Source organism: Typopeltis vanoorti, chromosome 6 (assembly GCF_054136105.1).
Source record: "Typopeltis vanoorti isolate ZY-2024b chromosome 6, IOZ_Tvanoo_1.0, whole genome shotgun sequence".
In the NCBI taxonomy this organism is placed as follows: Eukaryota; Metazoa; Arthropoda; class Arachnida; order Uropygi; family Thelyphonidae; genus Typopeltis; species Typopeltis vanoorti.
In genome coordinates, this window is record NC_143554.1 from 146,860,230 (window position 1) to 146,876,980 (window position 16,751).

Below are 16,751 nucleotides of genomic sequence, written 5' to 3' on the forward strand. Positions count from 1 at the left end.
CAAATGTGATCCTCGTTTATAAAAATTCTCCTACACAAGAACTCTGACATGGGGAAGTCGAAACATCATTCTATTGAAACTGGAATGATTTGACAATAAGAATGTTTATACAACAAATCTAAATATGTAATGTAAGATGATGTTTTCTTTCTACACATTCATTTATTAAGTACGATCACTACATTTAAATCTTCATAAGAGTGGAAAATTACTCAACGAATGAATTTTTATTGTTTCTGTTAATGCATTTCACGTAAGGTTTAAATATTGAAAATGAAAACATTTATTTATTAATTTATTTTATTGTCATTCGCAACTGAAAATCAATACACTGAAACAAAGGATAAACTACAAATAAAAATAACAGTATCGTATCACGTTCACAAAGATTATGAAGAAAGACTATTTCTAGAAAATATATATATATATTTTTTTTTTCCTAAAAGACATGGAATTTTTTAAAATTTACTTCAATACAATTCGCACATATAACCCAGCAAGAACTTAAAAAAAACTATGGCAATCATTGCAGAATCTTACAACTTTCTGTATTTAGTCACATCTAGTACGATTTTTGATTACAAATAAATTTTGAAGCTGAAATACTTTACAAAAGTATTTAATCATTCAAGATAGTGCAATTTTCAGTTGAATGTGATATTCAGCTTATAATTGAACAGGTGAATTTAACATTTTTAACGTTTTGCTCTGCTGATTCAGGAGATCTAAAAGAGCAATTAGGAAATTATATTCTCATAGACAGAAAAAAAGGCTCCCAAAATTATAATATAATCGTAAATATATTTTACAAGTATGCAAATGACAATTTAGTAACATCATTCAAGTTAAAGTTAATCAATCGTGTCTTCATTTTATAACCAACATAAATGTAATTGACTTCACAGCCCACTTATTTTCTGGTTGTACACTAAACTTAAAATAAGGCTCTTTACAATATACCTCTTCAGGGTTGACTCTACTTACACATTTCAAAAACCGCTGGCTAAACATTGCAGCCATTTGCAGTTTTTCTCCTTCTTTAACATACAGTAGACCAGGACATGTTTTATTCAATTCTGACCTACCAAAAATTTCTTTGGACACAGAAGAAGTGAGTGATTTTACACAGAATGCTTCACTGTGATAGATTTTCGAATTATATTTAATTTTAACCTGAACATTTATAAATGGTTCCACAAGCAGCATTGATTTCTCTAGAATTTTAACCATGAAAGAAATCTTATTATCTTGAGAAGGTGCACCTTCGAATATGTCTGAAGTCCAGATCCAGTTTAAGCAGGTTTCTCCAACAGCCAGCATTGAATGCGATGAATAAATTCTCTGATCTTTAATTGAATTTCCAATGAGCGGATTAAATTCGAATGTTTTGTCAGTTTTTTCATTTCTGCATAAGAACGGTCCAATTTCGTCAAATGTGAACAATTCTGTTTTGATCAGATTATCGAGATCTTCTGAAGACATACGATAAAACCTTTGGCATCGGAAAATAGGCAAGAGCACGCTTCTCAAACTTGGTTTAGTTTGTTCCTGTTTGGTTCTCGAGAGATAATGTGTCCCCCATTTTTTAATAGAATCAAATAGAAAATATTCTGATTCAAGCGTCAATGTTTGTCTGCGCACTATGTCCTCCATTGTGTCTTTCTGACATTTCAAGAAATCGTTTGACTTAAGAATGGTTTCCGTATGTCTGTCTATGATGTCGAGACACTTACACATGGTTTGAAAGAGATTCATACTTTTAGCATATTCATAAATTTTGCATACGCATTCTGACTCGGATGTCACGTGTTTTATAAGAAATTCTTCACTTTTCTTCCTAAGAAATGCTAATTGGTATTTTTCTGCCAAGTAAATCATTTCAATTGTTGTATCAACTGATGGTATGGAAATTTCATCTGTGTAAAGGTACCTGAAAAGAATTAATTTTGATGAACTTACAATTTAAATATCTGAAAACAAAAGTCAAAAGTACAGTTACATAGACGAAATAGTTTGATTCTTTCTACAGGGTGTCTGAAAAGGTGTACAAATATCGTGCTGTATCAGTTGCTTTGAGGATATCCATCATCATTGATAGTACCGATGATGCCGTTGATTTAGAAAGATGTGGGTTCGAATCCTATCATGTAAGCGAGGCTAATTTAAAAGAGCTCTCCTTTTGAGCGAAGGCAAGTTCGATGGCCCTGTACAGAGTTGGGTAGTATCCACAAAATACAATTTGTTTTCCCTCTTGCAGAAATCGCTCTCTGTCTTATCCTCTTTTCTCTCACTCTCTAACATCTAAGATTCCTTACCAGCAAGAAATGTGTGATAGCTAGAATAATTGTTAATACCGTGAAGTACTCACATAATGGTTGGAGTAGTAATTGGTTTCTATTTAGTGAGAATGGCTGAATTCTCTATCGAAGCACAATCTACCATTTTTTAAGTGATAGTAACATCATTCCTTTCTTATCTTTAGTGCTAATGACTTTTTAGAAAGAAAAAGCAAATAAGTCTCTCTTTGCTGGAAATTTATTACAAGTGCACCTCTTCTGGACAGGTTTACTCTACACATCTCCTAAATAATGAATTTTGTATATTGGTAAATTTTAACCAATGTTTGTAGAAGTGTTCTCAATATTAATCATTAACACACTAAACTGTACCATTGAACTTGTAAAAAAATTAAATGCTTGAATTCTATTTACTTTCGCATTTCCAAAAAAACAAGATTCAACTGATGTTATTCTTCTGTAAGCAACTTTTCCCTAGTTTGAAGCAGTACTTGATGCACAACCACTTTACTGGGAATGTTACTCTCATCAAGGAGCACAATAACGAAGGCAGAACGCAGAATCATACTTTTTCTTGTGTGAACTGCATCCAAGGTTGTAAAGTTGTTGGATAAAATCGTGTGTACGTTAATATCTCTAAATTCTGGAAATCTTTCATTTTATTTTTCAGTAAAAATGTCTCACGCACTGTATGCCAATTCGAGAATATCACCAATGTGATGTACTAAGCTTCTTTTGGATCACAAAAGATTTTGTATCTTAGAGTTGAATTAAAAAATTATTTAATTATTAATATTAATATAATTGTAGGGATGGTGACTATGAAATTAACATCACTGCTGTGTAGTCATGAAGTGTAGAAACAAAGTTTAGCACGAAAGTTAAAATACAAAGAATTAAAAAATAATCGGAAAATTCCATCGAACTGATACAGAGTTGTTTCCTAGACAGACAGTAAGTTGAAAGACTAAAGCTTATGAAAACAATGCATGATTATAAACTACTTTGTAAGCGATTTGAAGTTTTCTGCCACGTAACATACTTTTATCGTTGTGCCCTATTCATTTTCTTGGTATTGTGTGCAGATGCCATCTAAAATACCTCAAAAAAATTCAGTTTTAATGAATTTACAATTTATTACTCTAAATACCAAAAGGTACAGTTGTTTATCAGAATCAGTTTTCGTATTTCCATATGATATCTAAAAATGTGTACACATTTAGAAAATATCCCTTGTGTAGTTAATATTGACAACTCAAATCAATTTAAAAGATTGGTACGAATCCAATCATGGGCGAAAAAATATTTCAATATTTCAACTTGATAAAATATACATAGGAAGATAGGCAACAAAATGGAAAGGATGTAAAAGATACATCAGTGGCAGACAGGATTTGTCTTTTTAGTAAGCATCAATATTACACCTCAGTCTCACTTTTAGTTATATTTCAGATGAAGCGTATCGTCGATGTCAATCCACAACATGGTACGAGTTATATTCGACTCCTCTGTGAATATTGCGACAGTTCTTGTTTCTCTGTAATAATCAAATTCCAGTGAAAGCCTGCTTTGTGGTTTCCGACGTAGGCTACAAATGAGGATTTGTTCCGATTCAGTGATGGACGAGTGCAGGATATTTCTTGCGTGTTTAAGTAGAAACAGTAAATGGCGGCCTTGGCACAGATGAAGAGGAAATTGCATATTCTGTGATTGTTCTCTTCTGCATATACTAAATTTCAGTAGTCTTCTGGGCTGTGTGCATAGAAACAGCCCATTTAACAGGTGCTGAAGACAGTATTCAGGGGATAGGTGATCATCACTTTGTTGTGGGACAGGTTAGATATGTATGTTTCAAGGTACCCGAAACTTCGCAAAATAGACACAGATCCAATTCTCTAATTTGAAATTTGTAGAGCTCAGAAGAAGTTAGCAAGATATTATGAAACAGTCTCTACTCTATGTCAGAATCTTGTTTAGCATACTTCGATTTATATAGAAGATCCAGCTGAAAAGTGGGAGGCATGTGCAGCTTTGTAGATAATATGGTTAAGGATGAATATATGAAGGGGCAGACAGTGCCTCCAACATCTATGAATATATGTTGGAGGCACTGACATCAGAAAGTGGTAAATTTTCTTGTAGCTGGAGGGAAGAATTGGAAGTGAGACTTCAGATCATGCAAGATGAATGGTGGGCTCCCGACAATTTCTAGAAGGAATACGGATTCCCTGAAGTGTAGCGATATCTGGATAGGCTTTTATGATAGCGGCTTGCATCTGTTGATAATGCTTTTCAATTTTTGGGTTTTTCAATGGTAGGCATGTGAGTGTTTTCCAATTTAGGGTTTGGGTCAGGAGGTCTCCAGTGATCCTATTCCTGCCCAGTTTCATGTAGGGAAAAGAAAGGGCTGGCCAGTTGTGAGACTTGTTATGTTTTTGTCCGAAAACAATGGTTCTGTTAGTACAGCTGACTCTCTGGTTATCATGTCTGTGTGTGATGAAGTTATGTTTGTAGAGCATCTTTGTAAAAATGAAGTAGTTTAAGAGCTGGTGGCTAAGAACTGACCATTCGGAGGATTGTGGAAAGTATGAGACCTAGTCGATTATTTCATGATGTAATCGAAGGTGGTTACATACGTACCATTGGACTGAAGTGTCTTTAGGAGAAAGAATAACCTGAAGGATGTAATTTTTTTTTTTTTTTTTTTTTTTTTTTTTTTTTTTTTAGGGAAATCAGGCCTTTACTTTCTTTACTGCATGGCTTTCAGGGTTCAGAGTATGTTATCCAGAGGAAAAGTGTGATTGCCTTTTGAACGTGATGGATAAAGTCTTCATGTGGCGTCAGTACTTTGAGTGTATGCCATATCACATTTGCAGCGATCTGGTGGATTATTAAGACTCTTCCTTTAAGTGAAGATGTTAAACGAATGATTTTCCGTTTTCTTAGCACCTGTTTAAGTCGATTGTGCAGCTGTGTCCAGTTCAGTGCATTATATATTTTGGTGTTGCCAAGGTGTACAACTAATTATGTTTGCCCTTCATTTGACCAGGTACTTTCAATCGGAGAATCAGTTCTGGCCTTCCATCTGTCTGACCACAAGCTAAATGGTCAGACAGATGTGGATTTTACAGATTTTAATTTGGCCCCTGAGGATTGTGCATATAGTCTGTGTGCTTCGTTGGTTACTGCGATTTCTTCATCATTAAGGATTATTACTGTGACGTAATTGGCTTATGCTGATAAACTTATTTATAGATGTGGTTCTGTTAGGGTGTTTCGTATGGAGATCGTGTACTCTTTTTAAGAAGGGTTCTATGGCCAGTATGTATAGCTGTTCAGAGAAAGAACATTCTTGCTTGATCGCCTCGAGATTATGAGAAAGTGCATGTGAACCTATTGTTGATTTTAAAACAGAAGGGTACATCACTGTATAGCAACTGGGCTATTTCGATAATGAGAGTACCATAGCCGAATGCCTTTAGGACTTCATAAAGGTGCTCCCGCTCTGCTCTGTCAAATTCCTTTTCCTGATCAAGGCTGAGAGTGCTAAATTTTCATTTTGGCTGTTTGCGATGAGGATGAAATCTCTTATTAAATCGAGGGTGTCATGAATTGATCTTCCTCGAACAGAATAAGATTGATGTAGGATAATAACTTCAGGCAGTATTGGCATTAGTCGGTTTGCAATAACTTTGGAGGTGATTTTGTATTGATTAGTGAGATTGGACGTCAGTTTCGGATGTCTTTGTGGTCTACCTTGTTTAGTATCAATTGTGCTACTGAGGTCGTGACGGATTCTAGGAGTCAATTGAGGTAGGCGTCTTGCAGTGTTTTAAGGAGAAGTGGTCCGAGTTGGTTCCAGACTTATAAAAACTCTGCTGTGAGATAGGCTTATTTATAGATGTGGTTGTGTTATGGTGCATGCACTCTTTAAGAAGGGTTCGATGGCCAGTGTGTATAACTGTTCAGAGAAAGGACATGTGAGACCATCAATGTCGTGAGATTAGTTTGTTGTCAAGGATATGCATGGAGTTTTCATTTCATCTAGAGCATGGTTCACAATCTTTTCCCACTTGTGTATCCCCTTTTAAAGCCATTTCTATAAATTGCACCCCTTGTTTTTAAAATAGCTGTTTTTAAATACTGACACTTTTGTTCAGTGCCTATCTTAATGTAAAATAGTGGAAATGAGGTAATGAGTTGGGAAAGTAAAATTACTACACTAAGAGTAAAAACCACCAGATTTAATTTTACAATATTCGTAACACAGAAATAAGTATAGCTTCATGTTAAATATTGATAATGATCAAGTGTTTAACAATCTTTTAATTTATTATTATTAATACTATTTATTTGTGTTATCTGAAAAGTCTAATAATTGGTATACATTTCACTAGCCGATTGAAACAGTTGCTGAGATCGTTCAACTTGCTTTGATGCACTTAGTGGAAGGTTCGTTATCGAAAAGATCATTTCTTAATAATACGCGATTGTTCTGGAAAGAAGGATGGGTGACAAAAGTGATGCATGAACTGTGCGTAATGATGGGTAGACGAGTGGTTTGGGGGAAGGGTTCATAACCATGCCCTCACCAATCATCAGCTAATGTGAGCTAGTTTTGAAATGTCTCCATTAGCGGTGATTCAAACTTAACATTTATTATACATATTAAGTGGATATTGAATCCAACATTAATTCACAGCCGAATATATAAACTACAAGAGTTTCGTGCCAAATATATAGAAACTATAAAAGTTTCGGCAGATGCAACCATAAGCAACCTTTCAAGACAGGGGCATCTCGTGGTAAAGGTGGAGTAAGCTCCAGATCACTTTCTTTAGTATTTTCCATAATATATAAAGCACATCCCCAAGCGGACATGTATGATGGTATGCATTATGGAAGGAGGTCTTCGACCTTTGTTGAGGTCTTGTTATTGTGAGCCAGACCCAGATGTAAATTACTCAGGTTGAAGTGATGCAGCACTTATATTGACCCATACGAGTTGCCTAAAGGGTGTCACATCTTAAAAGGTAACAAGAATTACTTAAATGGAGAGGCAAAGGCTTCACTTCGGCGATGCAAAATTATACAAATTAAGTAGACGTTGAATCCAACATTAATTCACATCCGAATATAGAAATGGTCTCAGCAGTGACCCCTTCCTTCCATAACGCAAAGCATTAGACATGTCCGCTAGGAGATGTGCTTTACATTATGGAAAATAATAAGGAAAGTGATTTGGAGCTTACCCCACGTTTACCACGAGTTGCCCTTGTTCTGAAAGAATGCTTATGCTTGCATCTGCCGAAACGTTTATAGTTTCTATATCTATTCGGCATGAAATTCATGTAATTTCTATATTCGGCTGTGAATTAATGTTGGATTCAATATCCATTTAATTTGTATAATATTGCATCCCTTTGGCTCTCCGTTTCAGTAATTCACATTTACTGTTCCATAACTAACGTTTTGCATTTTGTTTAATTTACTCGTTTCTCCGCCATTACTGGTTATTTTTTGTGTATCCCTGAACGGCACAGCACCAACCCGGGGATTGGTGCTGGGCCGTTCAGAAATGCAGTTGGTGCTGGGCCGTTGGGAACTTATGATCTAGAGTAATTTGTTTTCTAAACGGTTCCGATCTGTCGCAGAGATTCTTTTTTTTTTTTGTTTCTTTCAGTATTTCGTGATTGGCGTGAAGGGATGTTTCTAAAGAGCTGTATGCTTTCTTGTAGTATTGTAAGATTTTGGAAGTGATTTTACTTGGATCTTCTGTGATGCGGATATCTTGATGTCTAGATACAGAGATGCAGTTTGCTGCCTGGTATGTTTCCAAAGTGAAAAAATATTTTGTGGGTGCATCTGAAAGATTTATTCTTGTATGCCGCAATATAAGTAGGACACCCTTTGAGGATACTTCTAAGTGTCTTCGCATGGTTTGGAGGACTGAATGATATTCAGGACTTTTTGCTGGGAGATGCTTCAGCTGTTCTTCAAGTTGTGGGATCCTAATGTTGATATTTCTGGTGACTGTAGATCTAGATTGATTTGTGATTTTAGGTGTGCCACCATGTTTTCATTGGTTCTGTATTCCCTTTCGAGTGAGTGAGGCTATTTATTAAAGCCTGAGTGTTTATATAATCTGAATCTTTCAGTAGACACTTCCTAATTCGGATTTTCAAAAACATAATGAAGGTTGCAGCTTGATGAAGCAATGATCTGAGATGTAGGAAGGAATGTATGAGATGTTTCTAACTAGAGAAACAGTGTCTTTGGAAATGCAGTATATGTCCAGTCCAGTCGTGCTTGGTAGACTGGCTTATTGGTCGCAGTGATTGCTGACCTCCATGTGTGGGATCTCTTATCTGGATGTTGATGCCAAAAGACGTTAATGAGTTCATTATCGTTTACCAGTGTTTGACGTTTGTTTATCAATGAGCTACGATGTTCAGGACATTGAATTCTGTCTTTTTCTTGACCAAGAGTGCAGCTCAAGTCTCCAGCTATTGTGATATATTCTTGGTCAATAATAGAATGGTGGTTTTGAAAGAAGTCCAAGATTTGTGATGCCAGAATATCCTGCTGTGGTATGTAGATATTGAACACATGCAGGATATTATGATTGGGTGCTTTTATGTGACCATACAAGGCATATCCTGGTATATGTGCAATCACTTTCAGTTTGTCTCTCGGGAGACCCTGTAACCCCTAGAGAGCGCGTTTTCTGGGTGGCGGATAGTGGAGCCCACCGTGTGTGTGTGTGTGTGTGTGTTATATATATATATATATATTATATATATATATATATATATATATATATATATGGTGGGGTAGTCCGAATATACTGAATAAGGATGCGTGGACCAACAGGGCCATAACGGGCAATCATCTTGATTGTAAGGGAAGCGGCACTCCCATGGACCCCTAGCTGGATCTGTCCTCTCGTTCTACTTTGAAGAACATCCACTTACTTTAATCTTTCCTATAAGGCCTTATCAGCCAACTCTTCTTATTTTCTGATCTTATGCTATTAGAGTACTCGAGGGCCATGGGATCTTTTCATTTCTGGCTTTACAACTATGCCCTCTCTATAAACCTTACTATAATTCTTCTATAATCTGCTCTTCCCCCTTCAATATATCCTATTCCTCCTATGGGTTTAAATTCGGAAGAAGGCTAGTTCAGATGCCTTAAGGTAGCAGCCCAACCACTGAACTATTCCATCGTCAGGCTAGTCCCCTGGCATGGAGAACATAATCCTGCTTGTAAGCTGACAGAAAAAGATAATCGGATTGAATCTATGGGAAACAACCCTGGAATGGAAAAGGGAAAACGAAAATGGAAACGACAAAATATAATACACAGAGCAAACTGGAATGTAAGAGGAATAGCATATAAAGAAATAGAACTAGACCAATTATTAAATGAAAGAAATTTTTAAAATAGCAGTAATCACTGAAACAAAAAAGAAATTAATAGGAACTATGAGAACCGAAAATTTTAATGTGATATACAGTGGAGTAGACAGAGACCAAAGAACACAAGCAGGAGTCATGATTTGGATTCACAACTCCGTTTTCAAAACAGTTAAAACATTATAAATTATGGAATGAAAGAATAATAGAAGCTAGAATAAAAATAGATAGAGGCTATTTAACAATAATTGGTTTATATGCCCAGAAGAAGGAAGGGAACAGGATAATATTGATTTTTATAATCAGCTACAAAACATATATAATAAAATAAATAATAATGATTACGTAATTTTAGCAGGAGACTTAAATGCAAGAATTGGAAACCCGAAAATTAATAATAATATAGGAATACATGGAAAACATACTCTAAACAGGAATGGTAAAAAATTGATTGACTTTGTAGTTGATAATAACCTAAAAATAATGAATTCCTTCTATAAACATAAAGACATACATAAATATACTTGCGCAGCAAGAGGATGGAAATCAATATTAGATTACTTCATATTAAATGAAAAGACATCAAAATTTTCACTAGATGTTAGAGTTCACAAAGGATATGAAATAAGCTGTTTTCTCAGATTTGAAGTGAACATGTGTTGTCCACATGACCACATTTCAACCAATTGTTTGTTGTTTGTTGATTTTTATTGTTGAAGGATTTCCTCCTTCAACCAAGGCTCAATATATCTTCAGAAGTGCTAAGTAATACTTGGATAAAGTGTGTTGTGAGTTAACCCCTGTATTTATATATTTTTAGGAAATCGCGCAATTGAAAGATAAAAGCTAAAATAAAATTAATAAGAACAGAAAGAAAAATTGAATCATTTGTTTATAAAACTAGACTGACACAAATGTACAATGGCTATATGAACAAAGAATTAACCAATATCTAGATAAAATAAAACAAAATGAAGAAATAGAATGGTTTAATATAACAACGATACTAAATGCAGCAGCATATGAAAGACCAAAAAATTCAATAAAAGGAAACACTGAAGATCTGGGATGATACAATGAAAGAAATAATCAAAAAGAAAAAAGCCTATCACAAATGGTTAAGCAGTAAAAGATTAGAAGATGAAATAGAATATAAAAGAATACGAGCCATAGCTAAAAGAGAAGTCAGAAAAAGACAGAATCAGGCAACAAATTTGTTTCTAATTTAGAACATGATTTATATAAAATAAGACCCAATGTATATAAGATTTTGAAACACTTAAATGCAGATACCAAAAGAAAACAAAATTAAACACTGAATTGAAATTAGAAGAATTTCTAAATTACTACACAGAACTGTGGACAGAAAAATATTTTAAAAAAGACAACAGGCAAACAATTAACGAAAATAAATAAAGGAAATAACTAAAGAAGAATTAGAAATCAGCCTGAAAGAAACAAGAAACCGAAAATCACATGGAGAAGATTAGTTAGGTTCAGAACCATATAAATATGCAGGAACAAGATTCAAAGAAAGACTTATTATTTTTAAATAAAATTTACTCAACTGGTATCCCCCCAATAGAATGGAAAAAAGCAATTGTGATTCCTATCTTTAAAAAAGATAGTACAGATGACCCTAAAAACTATAGAGGTATCAGTATACTGAATTCCTGTTAAAATATATAGCAGAATCTTAAATAGCAAACTAATGAAATATTCCGAAAACTTTATTTTAGAAGTACAGAAAGGATTTAGAAAAGGACGATCATGTATAGACCCGGCCTTTTTGCCTAAAATTAATAATAGAGAAAAGAAGAGAATACAATTTAGTATATATGAAAATAATCAAATAAATATAAAATTAAATCATGAGCTATCATATACAAGAGAGATAAGCCAAGGGGTCCGACAGGGATGTCCCCTCTCAGCAACTCTTTTTAATATCTACTTAAATGAAATAATAATAAAATGGAATAAAATCTTACATCAAGGAATTAAATTTTCTTCTACAGTGAACTTAAACACTCTCCTCTTTGCCGACGACTAAATAATAATTACAAATTCTGAAGATAACTTACAGAAAGCTATTTTAGATCTAAATGAGATATCCAAAGATTATGGTATGATAATATCAACGGAAAAATCAAAAACTATGGCCTTTAAAGGACAAGATCCAGCAAGAACTAAAATAGTAATTAGATAACAAGATCTTAGAACAGGTGAATTCATTTAACTACCTAGGATATATGATCACATATGAAAATGAAAGAGATATAAACGTAAAAATTGCAAAATATTTAAAAATAACAGATGTAATTAACTCTACATTTAATCCAAACCTAGTTCAGAAACAAACCAGACTAAAAGTATACAATACATTAGCCCTACCAGTAATAATGTATGGAAGCGAAATCTGGACAATAAAAGAAAAAGACAAATAAAGATTAACAACAGCAGAAATGAAGTTTATGAGAAAAACTGCAAAGTATACCTTGTTTGATCACAAAAGAAATGAAGAAATTATGAAAGAATTAAACCAAGAAGCAGTATAGAAAAAATTAAAAAATATAACATAAATGGATGGAACACGTTCAAAGAATGAAAACAGAAAGATTACCAAAACAAGTCTTAAAGAACAAGTCCTGTGACTTCAAATGGTTTTTACAAAGTTGCACTACACTCAAAATACTCACAATTTTTACACTTATCCCATAAAGTTGTACTCATCTTTGTCTTGGCAGCGATTTTCTCCTTAAATGTATCATATATATATATATATATATACATATATATATACACACACACACACTGATTTTTTTTTATCCTCCTCTTCAGTTGTTGATTCTCCTAAGCTGCTTCAGTAATACTTCCAATTAGTATTAATTCTTTCTCCTTTCATAATTGTGATTACAAATATCTCCAAAGTGTTTTTTCGCTCAAAGTCCAAAGTATTTACTAGTCATTTCACATTGTTCACTTCGAGCAATCCCTTTTATTTTGCGAAATGTATCCACTTCAACGCCGTTTATGATATATGCAGAAAACCCTATGCATTGAATTCAGCGAGTCTATTTCTTTTTCTTAGCTTCTGCTGCTATCATCAAATAAATTCACTTCTAGGAGAGCCATTTTCTCGATGATAGAAGAGTATGCATAACACCAACAGTGCTGTTTTAGCCCAAAATATATTCACTCACGCAGCAAAGGACAACATTACCTCGCACGGAAATCCTCTTCGAAAACAATCCATATTCTGTAGAATTTAAGATTTAGTCATGCTTCACGAGGTATTACATATCGATTATGGAAACCGCAATTACCGAATGAGCTTAAACCAAGTATTCTGTATTAGAAAAACACAGCGGAACAACATCTTAAAAAGTTCAGTAGTATCACCTGGCGGCTAATACAAAAGTATGTCTTAGTATATCGTATAATCAACAGCTAAGTAATAATGTCTTCTGTTGTCATTAAAAAGAATTTATGTTAGAGTTTCTTTCGAGATATTCTGAAGTAACACTTAATTCTATCGTTTAAGAGATGAAGGCAATGATTTTACTCTCTTAGGGAAAAATAAAAAAAAATATTTGAGAAAGGTATGGTAATGGCATATTTTTTTTCCTCAATGCCAATCTGTCAGATTTTCATTTTGAGAATCGATTATAGCAACGTTTTAAAAATATATCAAAAACATACATATCCTTAAGTTAGTAGTTAAAAACTAAAATACCAATTTGTATGAAGGACAATGAGTAGACTGATAAATATCAGCATTCGGATATAACAATGGAAAATGACTCACGTGAGCATAATTTGAAATGCTTCTGGACTAATGTCAGGAATCTTGATTTCTCTCTCTGTTTCCTCCTTTATAGGACCGTAAAACATGTCAGCAAACGCTGGGCTAGCAATCGCAAGCAGCAACTTATGAACCTCTACTTTTACTTGGCATTCACCTTCGCCAACTATGAAGGTGACGTCAGAATAGACGGGATCCTTCAACAAGTTCCGAAGTCTTTCTTCGTTTGTCGCCATAGCCGACTGAAAGGATAAAAGAATAGAATAAGTCATGAACCCTGTCACTAGAATAAAAAATCTTTAGTACTTTTAATTTGTAATTTAATTAACTTATTTGTTTCTATAAAAACCTACAAAAAGTAATTCAGAAAGCAAATAAAGAAGATTCTTAATCATTGCAGGCGATTTCAATGCTAGAATTAGATCAAATACATTTAAAGATTTAATAGGTGATCAAGGAGAGAACACCATGAATAACAATGGAAGAGAACTCAGGGAATTTGTGGCCTATAATAGTTTGAAAATCACCAACAACTTCTTTAAACATAAAGATATACATAAATTTACATGGGAAGCCAGGGGATATAAAATCATCCTTGATTGTATAATAGGGGGTAAAAGACTAAAGAAGTTGGTTAGAAATTCCAGAGTTTACAGAGGATGCAATATTGATTCAGACCACCATTTATTAATCAGTACTATTATGATCTCAAACCTGAGAAATGAAAGATACAAGAACAAAAAGAAGGAGCAATTTAAGATAGAACTGTTACAGCAAGATAGTATCAGAGAACTATATCAAAGAAGACTTGCAAATCATACAAAGAAAATAAATTAAGATACAGATATAGAAAATGAATGGTAAAGCATTAAACAAATTTTAAAACATGCAGCATGTGAAGCCATAGGAAGAAAACTGCAAAGAAAAAGGAAAGAACTCAGAACCTGGAACTCAGCAACAGAATCTTCAGTAAGAAAGGGAAAAGAAATGTATCTTAAATGGTTAAAGGAGAGAATCATAGGAAATGAAATAGAATATAAAAAAGAATCAGAGCAATAACAAGAAGAGAAACCAGGAAAATCAGAAGACAAGACTGGAAAAAATTTGTATCAAGATTAGAGCATGACAAAAATGGACCTCCACTAAAGAGCTATAAAATCTTTAAGAAAGTGACTCAAGAAACAAAGGATAATCTGGAATTAGAAGGCCTCTCCACAAAAGAACGGACAAATTACTACACCCACCTTCTAAACAATATTAATGAAATTGAAATAAAACAAGAAATAAGTCAAGAAACAAGTGAAGAACTAATGCAGTTAAAGGATCAAATGAAAATATTGGAAAAACAAAAAAATAGAAATGCTACAGGAGAAGATGGAATAAACTCAAAGCTATACAAATACAGCTCTAAACCATTTTAAATTACGATTAATTAAATTTCTAAATGGAATATTGGAAAAAGGAAAGAATCCCACAAGAACAGAAGGACAGCAATATTCATAAACATATTCAAAAAAGGATTGGGGAAAATACAGAGGAATATCCTTATTAAATACATGCTATAAAATATATCTAGATATAATTAAAATAAAATTAACACCATGGGCCAAGGAAATTATTGGAGGAGAACAATGTAGCTTTAATGAAAGAAGATCCTGCACAGATTTCGCATTTACACACAAACAAATTATAGAAAAAAGAATAGAATTTAACCTGCCAACATATATGGCCTTCCTGGATTATGAGAAAGCATACGATTAAATCAACAGAACAAATTGATCAGTAAGCTGTATTAACTGAAAGCTGCTCAAACCAAATAGCAAATATAATGGAAGAAAGTTATATTAAAATTAAAATTAATAATGAAACAATCAAAAAATTAAAACCAATGGAGGTCTCATTCAAGGAAGTGGATTATTACCAATACCCTTCAATATATATGGAAAACAATTCAAGATAATGGAAGAAAAACAAATACATAAGAATTAAAGTAGTAAATAAAGAATTAACCAACCTTGAAAACGAAGACCAGTTACAGAAAAATCTACACGTATTGAACAAAACAATAGAAGAGTATTAAATGAAAATCTCAATAAATAAAACGAAATCAAAAAGTTGAAAAATACTCATCCACAACAAAGTAATAGAAAAAGTGAACGAATTTAAATATCTAGGAAATTACATAACCCCCAATAAAGAAATCGACATTGCATATAAAATAAAAAGCAACAATTCCCAGCAATCATTGGAATTTTGAACAGACTCTTCAGTAAACAGATGTCTAGAACAACCCAAATAAAACTATATAAAATAATAGCCAAACCATTTCTGAAATATGGCAGTGAAACATCGACTGGGGAGAACGAGATAACTGACAAGTGGAAACTGCAGAAATCAAGTTCCTAAGACCGTTTACAGATTATAAAAGAATAGACAAGATAAGAAATAAGAAAACAGTTATCCATAATTAACATAACAGAAGACATCACAAACTATAGAAAGAACAGGAAAAAACCACATAGAAAAAATGAATGAGGACAGATGGCCAAATATTGCTTGGAATTATAAACCAAAGGGACATCGATCAAAAGGAGATGGGCAGAAAACTTTTTAAACCCTTGTAAACGTTGCAGGCAAACAATTGCCTTATACAGGTAGCCAAGAAGAAGATTAACTCATAACCGTTCTAATAAACGTTTTGCTTCATTTTAATCGAAATGAAAAGTCAGCATAGAGAAAATTAATTTAAAAAGTACTTTGTCAAATGTTGAAAGATCGTTTTATTGACTGCCTTCCTTCTCGACTTCCATGGAGGACCACTGGTCTTATTACCATCCTCCGCAAAACGAAACGTTCAATCTACTGGTATACTCTACTATTATAATTATTATTGTTGTTGTTATTATTAGTTCCGGCATCTCCATGGAGTCAGGAGACTCGTGGAGGGAAAACCAAATCAACCATCATACACACACAAATCCTATTATACCTCTCCTTGAATCCGATCACCTTCAGGATACCCACAAGCAAATCTGGCAATCCATTCCACTGACTCATACTCTTCATGCAAAAAATCTGGTCTGCATACTAACCACACTCTTACACATCTTTCATGGATGACCTCTAGTTTTCTGACTGTCATTTTACTGAAAAATTTCATTTCATAAATTTTATATCTTAAAATTTATGAAATATTAATATCTCATAATTAATATCTATTAATATCTTAAAACT

At 33.6% G+C, this 16,751-nt stretch overlaps 1 protein-coding gene across 1 annotated transcript in view; it reads right to left on the bottom strand.

The window, feature by feature from the left end:
* Positions 1 to 403: 403 nt before the first annotated feature.
* Positions 404 to 16,751, bottom strand: part of LOC150106049 (BTB/POZ domain-containing protein 6-like) — a 35,289-nt gene continuing 18,941 nt past the window's right edge. The window contains exons 2-3 of the mRNA XM_090393792.1: positions 13,521 to 13,759; positions 404 to 1,930 (exon numbers count right to left, since the gene is read on the bottom strand). Coding sequence (XP_090249918.1) covers positions 868 to 1,930; positions 13,521 to 13,753 — 1,296 coding nt within the window. The 5' untranslated portion in view covers positions 13,754 to 13,759 and the 3' untranslated portion in view covers positions 404 to 867. The remainder of the gene's footprint in view (positions 1,931 to 13,520; positions 13,760 to 16,751) is intronic.